The sequence below is a fragment of the Eptatretus burgeri genome, chromosome 2 (genome assembly GCF_056783735.1).
Source record: "Eptatretus burgeri isolate ZD-2024b chromosome 2, Ebu_testis_v1, whole genome shotgun sequence".
Lineage (NCBI taxonomy): Eukaryota > Metazoa > Chordata > Myxini > Myxiniformes > Myxinidae > Eptatretus > Eptatretus burgeri.
In genome coordinates this window covers 63629140-63644139 of record NC_140962.1, presented here as the reverse complement: position 1 = coordinate 63644139, position 15000 = coordinate 63629140, and the positions used below count along the sequence as shown (strand labels likewise).

Below are 15000 nucleotides of genomic sequence, written 5' to 3'. Positions count from 1 at the left end.
TGGGTGGGGCTTGTGTGGGTGGGGCTTGTGTGGGTGGGGCTTGTGTGGGTGGGGCTTGTGTGGATGTGGCTTATGGGGGTGGATCAATTTTATTTAATTAAATAAACATGTTGTGTGTGGGAACTAATAAACTAATCACTAATAATATGGATGTGATGGATGTGGATGTGGCTTATGTGGGTGGGGCTTGTGTGGATGTGGCTTTTGTGAGTGGGGCTTGTGTGGGTGGGTGGGGCTTGTGTTGGTGTGGCTTGTGTGGGTGGAGCTTGTGTGGGTGGGGCTTGTGTGGGTGGGGCTTGTGTGGGTGGGGCTTGTGTGGGTGGGGCTTGTGTGGATGTGGCTTATGGGGGTGGATCAATTTTATTTAATTAAATAAACATGTTGTGTGTGGGAACTAATAAACTAATCACTAATAATATGGATGTGATGGATGTGGATGTGGCTTATGTGGGTGGGGCTTGTGTGGATGTGGCTTTTGTGAGTGGGGCTTGTGTGGATGTGGCTTTTGTGAGTGGGGTTTGTGTGGGTGTGGCTTATGTGGGCAGAGTCAAAAAGAGGCGGAGTTAATAAAGGGGTGGAGTCAAAAAAAATTAAAATTGATCTTTGTCGTTTGTAATTCCTGTGAATAAAATGAACCTAAAATCTCTTCCCCCTTTAAGTCAAGTAATTTGTAAATTCAAGGAACTGTACCGACGACATCAACAATTTTTAAAAGTTAATTTGTCCATTGCTTGGACATATTCAACTTTTTTCAAAACCTTTTGAACCTTTTTCAACCTTTTTCAAAATGAGATTTCCACCTGTATATCTACTATACTAAAAAAATAGAATATGTTTGTATGTATGTATGTGTGTGTGTTTGTTCGTCCTTTATAGGCGGCCGAACCGTTGGATGGAATGAGATAAAACTTGGCATGAGTGATCCTTGGGACATGAGAACGGACATGGGGGGGGGGGGGGGGTCAAGATCAAGGTCAAAGGTCACGGGGTCAAGGTCACCGGGTAACTTCAATTTCTCAATTTCATCCGATCGAGACGGGACCAACGCCATTCGACAGATAATCAAAATTAATACTGAAGGACCAATTTTGTGCCCCGTCTGTGACGGGGTTTCGACTAGTTCATACTATATCACCAACTTTGAACTTAGGCGTTCTGACATTAATCTCTTTTTCATATTCTAATTTTGTAAATGTTTCTGATGGCTTAGTTTTCGTTGAGGTATAAATCGTGTCGTTGTACTCATCTACAATGTTCTGAATTAAAGATAACCACTGTTGAGAACCTAGTTGAGTGAATTTTTTATATAGTCTCTCTTTTCAAATGCGATTAAAATGCTCAATCACAACCGCTTTTCCTTCATTTAAGGTGCTGCATAATGTAATGTTGTTATTTTAAAGAAAATTCATAAATGTTTTGTTGTAGAACTCTGTACCCTCATCAGTCCACAATTTTTTTTTACGTTTTCTCTTGCTTTTATTGAATATCTGTTGGAAAGCTAACATAAGAGTATTACCTGTCTTGTTTTTCAAAGGGACAACCCACGCATATCTACTCCTCAAATCAATAATGGTTAAAAAGCATACTTGTACCCCTTTGTCATAATTGAGTTCAATTAATTCAGCAGACCAGATATAATCAACTTCCTTGGAATAAACCTTCCTTCTATGAAACATGATGATTGGTTTATGTAATTCATCAGGTAATTGCTCTTCAATCTTAATGACATTATTAGAGCCTATAAGTTTTTTGAATTTCCAAGGCCAAGTTTAAATTTAGCACTCATCATCTTCTTTATGATGAACCCATCAACTTTTTCTCTGAAGGTTGGATTTTGCATCAGAGACAAATTATACAACATTTCTCTATCGGCTTCATGTTTTTCTTCCAATGTTGTGCTATTTCCATAATCAATATCGTGTCTCATGCACACTTCATCAACCCAATTGATAGGTTTTGCTCCACGGTTTAGGATTGTCAGCCTCATCCAATGTTTTATTCAAGTTTGTTCCAGGACCACAGAAAGAATACTCTGGTAGATGTAATTCCCCTAGTATTCCAGTTGTAAATTTACTTCCTGATAAAAACTTTTGTATATCTCCCCCTTGTTTGTGTTTGGTGATGAATTCATTCTTTTTTGAGCCACACACCGAACATGTACCTTTTTGTATAATCCTATTATTTTTTACTTTTTAACATTAGAGATATTTTTACTCTTGGTTTTCTTTTTTCATTTTAAACAATAACTCATTTATTTATGTGAAAAATTCCGACAGAGTGCAAAAACCTTTTTAGTTTCCAACATGCACATTTAAATCTTAATTTTTAAAACATAAAGAATCCTGAGAAATGTCTTCACTTTCTCCTCCATTTATTTTAGAAAAAAAATGGAAAACTTTAAACAGAGTCAATTACACCAACATCATCAATAATATAATTTTTCCTTCTTTCTCTTCTTTATCTCCACTTTCTCGTTTAAATCTTCTGCCTGAAACCGATGTTAATAGTCTTGACGCATATATTTCTAATAGACTTGCCAATTCTTTGTTTTCCTCCTCGGTGCATTGAGATTTATTTATTTTCTGTTATACCTTTGATCTTTTTATAATCTCACTGGTTTCCATGTTTTTATATTTATTTTTTCTCTCTCTTTCTTCCCTCACCCTCTCCTCCTTCTCTCTCTTCTCCCTCTCCTCCTTTTCTCTCTTCTCCCTCTCCTCATTCTCTCTCTTCTCCCTCTTCTCCTTCTCTGTCTTCTCAATTTCTTACACTCCTTCCTCATCCCTTACTATCCTTGAACCATTTTCACACCATGGAATAATACATATATTCATCCAGATTACTTGATATTCCTGCAACCAATTTTTTTTTTTTTTTACAACAGGAAACAAATAAAATTTCTTCCGAATTTCAAAAAGAGCCTTGCGTTTTCTTAACTTGAATTTTTTTTTCATTATTTAACATTTTAGTTAAATCCAAAGTTGTTGGTTTATTACCATCAGTATAAAGCCAATCTTTCATTGACAATACCTCATTCGTATGTTGTAGAACATATTTATTAAAATACCGAATACCCTTTTCTTGAAGGTATGCTTGGACACAGAAATATATGACAGATTAATATAATGACAGGAAATACCTTCCCATCTTCCCATAGTTAAATCAGTTTGTATTCCCTTACTTATTATATATAATCCTGTTCTTTGTGTTTTCATGATATAAACTATGGCAAAACCATTATTGATTTTACCCTTATTAAATTCTTTTATTTGTTGTTTGGTAATCGTGCTTCAACAAAACTCATTCTGTATACCAAGAGGATAATATTCTTCCTTACGAGACTTATTTAATTGTTCCAGGTCTTCTCGGTTAATGTTAAATGACCAATTATACCCAGAATCATTAATATCATATCCCCATTGTTCTATTCTCATACAAACGATACGCCCTTCTTTATAAAATTTAATTTTAATTGGAACTGTGAATTCTGAATAACCCGGAGATAAAATCAACACTCCTGTATCTTTGGAATACACAGCCGTTTTATTTAAGGATATATATTGTGATATATCACTTAATCTCACCAAGTCATTCACGTCAGTCGGGATTGGATAATTTATTTATTTATAAGCATTTTTCATATTAATATTTTTTGTGATAATATATTTCTGTCATTCAGCCTGTGCCTTTGTGTAATAATTTGATATCTCAATATCCAGTTCTTGGGATACACCAAAGATAGAACCATCTTTACCAACACGTCATTTATATTAGATTAAAAATAATGTCATTAAAATTTTTATTTTTGTTGAGTTGAAATAACACAAAGAGACATAATTGACCACAACACTTGGAATTTAATTATTGGACTTAAAATGTTTGATAAACACCATTCTGTAAGAATTTTATAACTTCAACAGGTGGTGGAAGACCATAACTATCAAAATAATATTTGTCTTGATTATTAAAAATACAAACCCAATGAGAACCGTTCCCATTATTATCTTCTAAGTTCATAATCATATTATTTGTATGTTTAGACACGTTTGTTAATTAATCTCATACAAATAACCACATTATGAAATTTTCATTTCTTACAATATTTGACAAGTTCTAAATTTGATGTTGTATTCTTTCCAAATTCTTTAAACCACTCATCAATGCTCATTTATTTATTCGAGAGATATAATCTATTACCCCTTTCAGTTAATTTTACACCTGCTTGTGCGATAGAAGAAAGCATATCTCCAACTAACAATCTCACTTTATCAGGCAGACTTTCAAGATTTCAAAAAATCATTCATTTATATATTTGGAAAACAGGTTATTTAATTTATTATTGGCTTTTTTAGAAACTATATTTTATCCGAAGTTCAGGTTTAATTTCAAGATAATCCATTATTTATTTTACAATATCTTGTGTTGATATTTCCCTGAAAATGACAATCGTTAGTAATATAAATCATCAATCCACGAAAGATGGTCGTCATTTGTTCAGTCCTTCTCTTGTAAGAAAAGGTGTATTATCACCCTCATACTTTACGTTGATTTCTCGAATCAATCTTGAAAGTAATTCAATTTTGGTGTAAATCTCAAAGAATTATATTCCTTTTTATATTTTTTATTATCATTAATTAGAAGATAATCACAGAATATACATTGTTTATAGGCTTTTGACTGTTTAATCCCACTCTATCACATGCAGGACAATTCTCAAATTTGTCATATGGAGAATCAGGGAATTCAAGTTGCTCAAGATCTAGTATACTATTAATATTTATAAAGTAAAACTTTACTTCAAATAAAATTCATCTTCAGTATGATCTTCGGTACTTTCATTGATGCTTTCACAATCATCTATAAAACTACTTTCATAACTATCGTTTGAACACAAAGTCTCAGTATCATAACTGTCTTTTGTTCCAACAGAGATACGATCATCACTCTCATAATCTTCAAAATCTTCAGTTGAATAATGACTTATTTAATTAGTAGAAAAACATTACCATCTATATCTATATACTTTTTTTCATTAACAGATTCATCTACTACATTTTTTATATTAAAGGTAATTTTAAAATGGTCCTTAACAAGTATTGAACGAAATGTCATTTCACCTGATATATTAACATCATTTATTTCATGAGGATTTACATATTTTGGGTTGTTGAAAAAATACAAATTTCTCCTTGCATATTTTTGTTGTTAAACAACTGGTCTAAAATGTTGTTTTAGACCAAAGATATTTTTGACATTTCGTTACTTTCTCTCGAAATGAATTATTATCTCATAATCATTTTTTTAAGGACAAGGTCCTCTGCTTTCCATACGTTTGCGTTGAGTTTCTTCATCAACATCAAAGCCGAATGATAAAATCTTCACCCTCTTGTGTTAGTTGCATACCAATAAAGGAAAGTTTGCATACCATTAAAGGTAAGTTTTAAGATGAACTTTCCGAAAGTTTAAGCACAGATTAATTATGAGAAAATAGCAGGAATCGACAAAACATAGTGATACAGATGGTCTTATCTTTTCTTTCTGAAGCTTCATCCATGAGGTTTTTCTTTTTGATACTTTTTCTTGTTTCATTGCTTTTTCTCGTTTTGAATATATTGCCAGAAGGAGAGGAGAAACATTTGTTTGAGCTACTTTAATTGACATCTTTTCAGGTATACTAAAAGCCAGGTATACACTGAAGGAAATTGAAGAACCCATTATCCACCATAATTGTTTTTATCCAATAGTTGTGAGATTTATCTTTACTCAATTTTACATCCTCGACATATTTCTCAGTATATTTTACAAATGAAGAGATTGATTGAAACTTGTCTTTTGTGTCCGCATACATTGTATTTATGAAGTGAAAAAAGTTGGAGGATAAAATGGGTTTAAGCACAGATTCACCTCTCAATTAAACAGAATTTTCATCAAGAAAATTTTATTTAAAGCAAAGTTTTGTTTCCATAAAAATGGTGAATACAACGTACACCTTAGGATGTTTGTAATCATGAATATAAATGTTATAAAAACACCTTTAAACCAACAAACACACATTCAATCTTTTCAGACAAATATCTCCACTGGACCAAGAAACAAAACATTATGATAGATGTGATAATGATATTCTTAAATATTTTTTTTATAATAAACACCTTCAATCACGCAAATACATGAACAATGAAGAAAGGGAAGGTGCCACTAAATTTTCCATTGAAAACACTGATGGGGCATTTAAAGGACATATTAAAATAAGATTGTTTTGCTTTCAAGACCCTGGATCATGTTCAATCATGGAAGCTGTTGATGTGATTAAACAAAGTATTGAAACTATAATTAAAAACGCATAAAGTGAAATGAAAACTTTTAAATTTTATATGGGAGTAAAATTGAATATGGTAAGAGAAGGCGATGAAACTACTCCCTATACGAGGACAAACCCTCACTTTATCTCATAATTTCAAGATTTTGTAAGATGTGATGTTTACGATGAACTCCAGAGACAGAAACAAGATGTTGATAACACTGTAGTCGGTAGTGGATTTGCTATTACAAAAATAATCTTTTTAGATATACACATCTTAAAATCAGATCCTCTTCAAGATTCTTCTTATATTGATTTACCAAAAGAGATAAAACTTAAGAAAGCGGTGGTAATATTCAAAACAAAGATAAGAAATGTTTTCTATGGTCTGTTCTTGCTCACTTACATCCTCCACAATGGAATCCTGAAAGGGTTGAACATTATAAGAAATACGAGAATACATTAAATGTTAAAGATTTTAAGTTTTCAATGTCATTGAGAGATATTCCCAAATTTGAGAAAATGAATAATGTATCTGTTAATGTATATGGATTAACGGATACAAACAAAGTTCAGATATTAAAATTTTCAAACTACAAAAATTATGAAACACACATTGACCTTCTCTACTTTACTTCAAAGGAAAAATCACATTATGCTTTCATCAAAAATTTCTCAAGATTAACCAAATCACAACTATACAAGAGAAAATGTAAAACGTATCCTTGTAAGAGATGTCTCAACTCCTTTCATACAAAAGAACGATTAAATAAACATTCAAAATATTGCAGTAATCATAAATCAACCATAATCAATTCACCAAAAGCAGGTTCAAACATATCACTCAAAGATTTTAACAAATCTATAAAACATCCATTTGTGATATATGCTGATTGTGAAAGTATCCTTAAAAAGATAGATACTGTTTCTCCAAATCCAAATAAATCATACACAAATAAATATCAAAAACATACTCCTTGTGGTTTCTCACATAAACTAGAATGGGCACTCAGTGGAGCGCATACCTTCGCCAATGCAACATTTTGCCCCCCCCCCCCAGAAACCGTTGATTGTGAGGGTATTTAATCCCATACCACATCTGCCATCTCATATGTGTTATGACGGCTTAAAAACATTAAATTTCCTGTGTCATATCATATATCACAAGATTGGGCATTGAATTCACAACATTTTGGCATTGGTTGCATGCAAATTGGATAAAAATCAACCGCACTATGGCAAAATGACGATTTTGACGTTTTCATGACCTCGACCTTGACCTTTGTACTCTTAATTTTGTAATTGGTATTAGAGTGTGGGGAACAGAACAGTCAACATTTTGGTGTTGGTTTCATGCAAATCGGATAAGAATTGACCGTGTAATGACTAAACCGCACATTTTGCAATGTCGTGACCCCTCCTGACCTTTGACTCCCAACCGCAAATAAGGGTCATTACGTCATTGTGCCCTGTCACATATCACAAGATGGGGCATTGAATTCTGAACATTTTGGCATTATTAGCATGCAAATTGGATCCAAATTGACTGCGCGATGGTAAAAAGACGATTCTGACCTTTTCATGACCTTGACCTTGACCTTTGACCCGATCGCTCCCAAAATCTAATCAAATGGTCCTCGGATAATAACCAATCATCCCACTAAATTTGCTGCGATTCAGTTCAATACTTTTGGAGTTATGCGAATAACAAACTATAACACACATATTCACAAATAAATAAATAAATACACAGTGATCAAAACAACCTTCGCAACAAAGTTTGCGAAGGTAAACATACTCACATCGAGCAAAATGGAGACGGTAGATCTGCTGTGGCGACCCCTAACGGGAGCTCGCCGAAAGAGGAACAACAACAACAACAACAACAACAACACTCCTTGTGGTTTCTATTATGATATCAAATCATCTGTTGGTGATGAATACAACTTAAAACTTTCTGGAGGAGAAGATGCCTCAGAGGAGTCCGTAAAACGATTGGAAAAAGACTGCATACGACGAAGAGAAATAATGGTTAAAACCTAAAAACCAATGTCATTAAAGGCTCTGTCACACCTTGACGTTTTAGCCAGCAATGGCAACGTATAAAAATGTATGTAAAACGTTGGCGTCCGCTGAAGTTTTGAGTTTTTTTTTAAGTTTTGGTCATATTCATAACGTGTTGGTCATATGCATAACATATTAGTAACGGGCACAGAACGTTTCGTTGTGTTATAGATAACTTATACCAACAAATGCTTAGCCTGCTGTCGGCGTTCACAACCTTTGCCCAACGATAGTTTAACTTAGTCCTAGTGCGCTGCACGTATCGCCGACGAACTCGTGGCGTAGCCTGTTAAAAGGCTGCTGCACGCCGATTTAAATCATAACCGCCTAAAAATTGGAAGTGTCAACATCGCAGTCATACCCTGTCAATTTAGCCAGCGTATGCCGACCTATGAAAATGTGTGTAAAACACTGGCACACGTCGAATACGGTATGGGTAAGTTGTGTATACATTAGGAGCACGCTGAAAAACGAGGAAGTACGCTGTCATATTCCGTGGTACGTCTAGTACATTGTGAAATTTCAAGCATGGTGAAAATTTTACGATGCACTCGACGTATGGCTCACAAGTTCCGCATACGCTGGCAGAAGTTCTCTGCACGCTCCGCGATCGTTGACACACGACGGACACACGTTACTTGTAAGTTACTCATAAGTCGAAATACGTCGAGGTAATGTTTAGCATACCCGAAACTTAATTTTTAACCTATGAGTAGCGTGCTTTGAACCTATGAGTAGCGTGCTTTGAACCTATGAGTAACATGCTTTGATTGTATGTGTAACTATCTCAAACGCACATTGTCGTATGTAGACAAATTTGATTGACGTCTTTCGGACGACCACAGAACTTAGTGAATGTGTTTCTAACTTACACCTACCATATAATGGCGTATTGGCAGCGTTTAGGGGAATTAGTATATACAAATTGGCTTCACAAGAGGAACCCGTCAGTGTTCCAGACTCCATGTTGAGTAGATGTCAATGTCAGTAATATCAGTAGTATCAGTAGTAGTAGTAGTAGTAGTAGTAGTAGTAGTAGTAGTAGTAGTAGTAGTAGTAGTAGTAGTCGGTGTGCGTGTCAGTAGTGGTAGTAGTAGTAGTAGTAGGTGAGCATGTCAGTAGTAGGAGTATCGGTAGTAGTAGTATATCCATGTTAGTAGTAGTAGGTGAGTGAGATGGGGAGGGTGTGGGTGATGATGGATCCTCGTTGTGTCCACGAATAGGAGACTACTTTGCACCATTGTTCGATGTTCTTTTCAGCTAATATTTTTTTCTCATTCCCACGATGAACTTTTTTTGTTTCAGTTTTAAAAGTATTCATAACGATTTGGACAAATGCATAATGTACTACTAATGAACACAGAATGCTTCGATAACTTATACATAAGTTATACAAACAATTGATGAGCGTGTTTAGGCGTCCACAACCTATGCCCAACGATAGTCTAACGTTTGCATAGCGTGGCAGCATATCGTCGACAATTACATGAGGTTTTCTATTCATAGGCTGCAACTTCACTTTTAATAAATGGCTGTCACTCGTCTATTGTTTTTGGATGCTGGTGCTTGGAAATTGAAATCGTTTCCATTGAACGAGTTAAATCGCTTCCACTGGACTATTGAAATGATTTAACAATAATGCTTGGTTATCCTTGGACCCACTCTGGCTAGCAGCTCATCGAACATCGCTGGGGGCATTCGCAGGAAGTTGATGAAGATGCATGGTCCTCGTTCCGGAGTTCCACCATGAGCTGGTCATATATGCCGTAATGGCGTCACCTCCCGATCCATTGTCTGACCCAGTTCCTTCTCCTCCATTCACGTCTTCTTCTCCCGGCTCTATTGGCACGCAACTGGTGCAGTGTCAACTCGATGAGGTCATGTTGATGTTGGTGGACAGGTAGGTATTGTCGTCACAGCGTTGCCGTATCCTCCATCGCTCGGAATGACATGGACATGTACTCACCACGAAGTCTAAAAAAAGATGGGTTCCTCCTGCGAAGCCCCTTTTTATATACCAATTCCCCTCATCGCTGCCAATACGCCATTATACGGTATCTGTAAGTTAGAAACGCGTTCATTAAGTTCTGTTGTCGTCCTGAAGACGTCAAATACGTCTACGTCTTTTTCAAGTAACGTGTTGCGAAGTGTGAACAACGTTCGTGTAGCGTGCTTACAAAACGTTTCACATAGGTTAGAAACAAGTTTCGGGTACGCTAAACATTAACTCGACGTGTTTCGAGTTATGAGTAACTTACACTAACGTGTGTCGACGTGTGTCAACGATCGCATAACGTGCCTACAACTTATGGCCAGCGTAGCGGAACATGTGAGTCATTCGCCGGCATATGTCGTAAAATTTCAAGCATGCAAAAATTTTAGGACAACCAAAAGTACAACGTTTAAATCCAGCGTACTACGACTTATGGCAGTGTTTTTCAGCGTGGTCTTAACGTATACAAAACGTACCCATAACGTATTCGACGTGTGCCAGCGTTTTAGAAAAATTTTTCATAAATCGGCATACGCTGGCTAAATCGTCAAGGTGTGACAGCGGCTTAACAAAGGGAGAGAAAAAGGAATTTAGAAAGAACATTATCTGTCATATTTATGAGGAGAAAATTGAGGGACAGGTCAAAGTTAGGGATCATAGTCATCTCAGTGGAAAATGTAGAGGTCCACCTCATTCCTGTTGTAATCTTAATTACAAGCCCCCAAACTTTATTCCTGTCTGTCTTCACAACAATGCTCATTATGACACACATCTATTTATAAATGAACTTTCAAAGACATCTGGAGATATTTCTGCCATTTCTAACACAGATCAAAAATACATCTCATTCACAAAAACAATTCATACATCCCCCATAACCCATATCAGATTTCTTGACACATACAAGTTTATGGCAAGTCCATTAATGATCTAACTTAGCATCAAATATTAAAAACTTACCGAATCTTAAATCACATTTCTGAAATCAAGAAGAGATTGATTTTTTTTTATCACAAAAGGGAATATATCCGTATGACTACATGGATTCATTTGAGAGGTTTAAAGAAACACAACTTCCTTCAAGGGAAAGTTTCTATAGCAAGTTAAATAAAACTCATATTTCTGTTAGAGATTATACACAAGCTAAAAAGGTTTGGCAGAAGTTTAATAGAAAGAATCTTGGAGAATATCATAATTTGTATCTTCAAACTGATGTATTGTTATTGGCTGATGTGTTTGAAACTTTTAGAACAGTCTGTCATAATAAAAACTCTTATTCATAAGACCCCGCTCACTATTACACAACCCCGCGTTTGGCTTGGAGTGCTATGTTAAAAATGACAAAACAGAATTTATAATTTATCAGTGATATAGATATGCTTTTAATGATAGAGAAGGCTAAAAGAGGAGGAATATCTCAAGTATGTACCATGAGAGGAATATCTCAAGTATGTTCCAAGAGATATGCTAACGCAAATAACAAATATCTTCCTGATTATAATTAGAATGAGGACAACTCTTACCTGATGTATTATGATGCTAACAATTTGTATGGGTGGGCTATGTCTCAATCTTTACCTTATGGAAAACTTAAATGGGTAAAGAAAAACATAATGAAAGAGTTTTACAAGACATTGTTGTCTCCTCTGAAAAATAATTGGATGAAGCTGAAGTTGGCTATTATTTTGAGGTTGATTTAAAATATCCAGAAGAACTTCATCACAAACATAAAGACCGACCTTATGCCCCTGAAAAAGAAAGTCCAAGAAAAGAATGGTTAAGGGATTACCAACAGTCATTTAATATAAAAGGTAAATCTACATAAAAACTACTTACTACATTAAATTATAAAGAAAGTTATGTTTTGCATCATAGGAACTTGAGACAATATTTATCTGCTGGGTTGAGAGTGAGGAAAATTCATCAGATTTTGAAATTTAAACAAAGTCATTGGTGAAAGAAGTATATCGATTTGAATTCAAAAAGGAGAACAGAAGCAAAAACAGATTTTGAGAAGGACTTTTATAAATTAATGAATAATGCTGTATTTGGAAAGACAATGCAAAATGTTAGGAATCGACAAAACATAAGACTTGATACATCTTGGAAACAGGCTTCAAAGTTAATGAATAGACCAAGTTTTGAGTGAGCGGAGGTGTTTTCAGAGAACTTTTGTGCTATTCATTTGAAAAAAAGAGAGTATTGAAATGGATAAACCTATTTATATAGGAACATCAATTCTTGACTTGTCAAAGTCGTTCATGTATGACTATTACTATAATAATTTTAAATCAAAGTCTAAGGATAATGTGTCATTGTTATATATGGATACAGATAGTTTTATATTAGAAATTAAGACAAGTGATGTATATGAGGATATGATATATATATATATATATATATTTATATATATATATATATATATATATATATATATATATATATATATATATATATATATATATATATATATATATATATATATATATATGATACAAGTAATTATAAGTCAGGTGATGTGTTGTTTTCATCAAAGAATAAAAAGGTTATTGGTAAGTTTAAAGATGAATTGGGTGGGAAGGTCATGAGTGAATTTATAGGATTGAGATCAAAGTCTTATGCTTTCACGTATATTGATAATAATAACATTGAAAGGTGTGATAAGAAGCTCAAGGGAATAAGGAAATATATAATCAACGAAACAATAAACTTTAAACATTATGACAACTGTTTAACCTTAAAGAAGGAAAAGTACACAAAAATGAATACAATAAGAAGTTATAAACACCAATTATATACAGAAGAGATAAGTAAGAAAGCATTAGGAGCTTTTGTTGATAAAAGATATATTTTAGAGAATGGAATCAATTGTCTCCCTTATGGTTATAAGTATAAGCGTGAAGATATTTGGTTGGGAATTTTAACAGGGTACCACCGTCTTTTTACTGATTTATAAATGATAGAACCAAGCAATAACCAAACCAAAGAGTGGAGATGTAATCAGCCTTGGTATTTAAATAGGAAACATAAAGAATATGAGAAATATCAAATGTCTTATTGAAGAAATAACCAGGGTAAAAGCAGATAAAACAAATTAGCGGATAAATTTAATTACAAATAAGTTGGAGGATGTAAAGAAAACAATAAATATCCTTGAATGGACTGAAAACTTTGATGGTTATCAATTAAACAATGAAAAAACAATTTACTATAATCTCAAAATGATATGTGGCTCAGGAGGTGGTCAAATAAGAGCATTAAGAGAAGTTTATCATTTCATTTCTGCTCAACAAAGACACTTATACCAAGAACTTAGTTCCAAGTTATTCTTTGTGAATATACTCAATGGAAATGAATGTTATAAGAAAATTAAGTTATTCCCTAAAGTAGAACATGAGCAAATATTCGTTGGTTTGCTCTTTGAGTGGAATGAAAATATGAAAGGGAAGGAGTGCTTTAATCAGTAAGTCTCAATCTTGCATAGTCTCAATTTTACATTTGCTTGTATGGGAGGGAAGGGGATAGGTGGGGAGAAAATCAGTCTCCTATTTGGGGCTTTTGGGGCTTGAGTCAGAAAGTTTTTTCCCTTTTCCCCCTTTCTTTTGAATGGGAGTCCCAGAAACCCCATTCATCATCCACTCACAACCAACATGTCCACAGAGTTTCCTTTGAATCCGTCCATAACATTTTGAGATATCCTGCTCATAGACAAACAGACAAGGGTGAACACATAACCTCCGTCCATCTTCAGTGGCAGAGGTAAAGATAGCACCTTTATTTTTTGTTCTTTTTCTTTCTATTAATAGCACATTAACATATCAGATAGAAAATGAAATTGTATGCTTCTGATATTTTTACCAACAATTAAAGATTCAGATTAAGACTGGCATACTGGAAACTGAGTTTTTGGCCCAACTTTTCCGTGAACTGGCTGGCCGGGGCTGATGTTCGACTAAACGTGATTTGGGTAGGAATTAGGAATTTGGCCTGAGCAGAATGTCGAATATGTGTAACTTTTGGATGCTACAGGTTGACTGTGTTTCCCACTCCCGAGTGAATACGCACCCATGCAGATCACCCGAACTGTGTCGAGCCTGTAACCGTCATAGCAGTCACAAGTGAAGCCGTTGGGTACACGAACACAACGCCCATTCTCACAGCCGTGTGCAATTCCACATTCCTGTGCTTGAAGTCCTTGTCGTGGTTCGTATTGCCTTGAGTATTCTGCAGAAACAAAACAACAATGACGGGCAATTGCTACCGTCCTGAGGAGTGCAGTTGTTGCTCATGAACTTTGCCTTTCCACAAAACACGCCATACTAAAAGCACATGTCTTGATTTGCGGTTCTCACTGACCTCTGTTCAAACATTGATTTGAACCTATAGCCTTGAAACTACCAGTGAGCCCTCGTTGTTTTAGGAGACTTCATATTCGAGGAATGCCATCCTTTTATGCTCATCAACTCATGAGGAACATGACGACATCATGAGGATATTCTGTTGCAGTCATGCAATCGCGTGCTTGCACCATGGTCAAATAAACGACCAAGGGCACTGAATAGGCAGCATGGCCACATCCCCCAAAATGATGCATACCCACAGCCAGATGTTGCATATTTATGAATCGACTCACCATTATGCT

The 15000-nt window shown here is 34.9% G+C and overlaps 1 protein-coding gene across 4 annotated transcripts in view; it reads right to left on the bottom strand.

The window, feature by feature from the left end:
- The window catches only part of LOC147032174 (latent-transforming growth factor beta-binding protein 1-like), a 293202-nt gene that overhangs the window by 5615 nt on the left and 272587 nt on the right, over positions 1-15000 (bottom strand). For all 4 annotated transcript variants that reach the window (XM_085869539.1, XM_085869540.1, XM_085869541.1 and 1 more), the window contains one exon: positions 14424-14582. In XM_085869539.1, coding sequence (XP_085725665.1) covers positions 14424-14582 — 159 coding nt within the window. The remainder of the gene's footprint in view (positions 1-14423; positions 14583-15000) is intronic.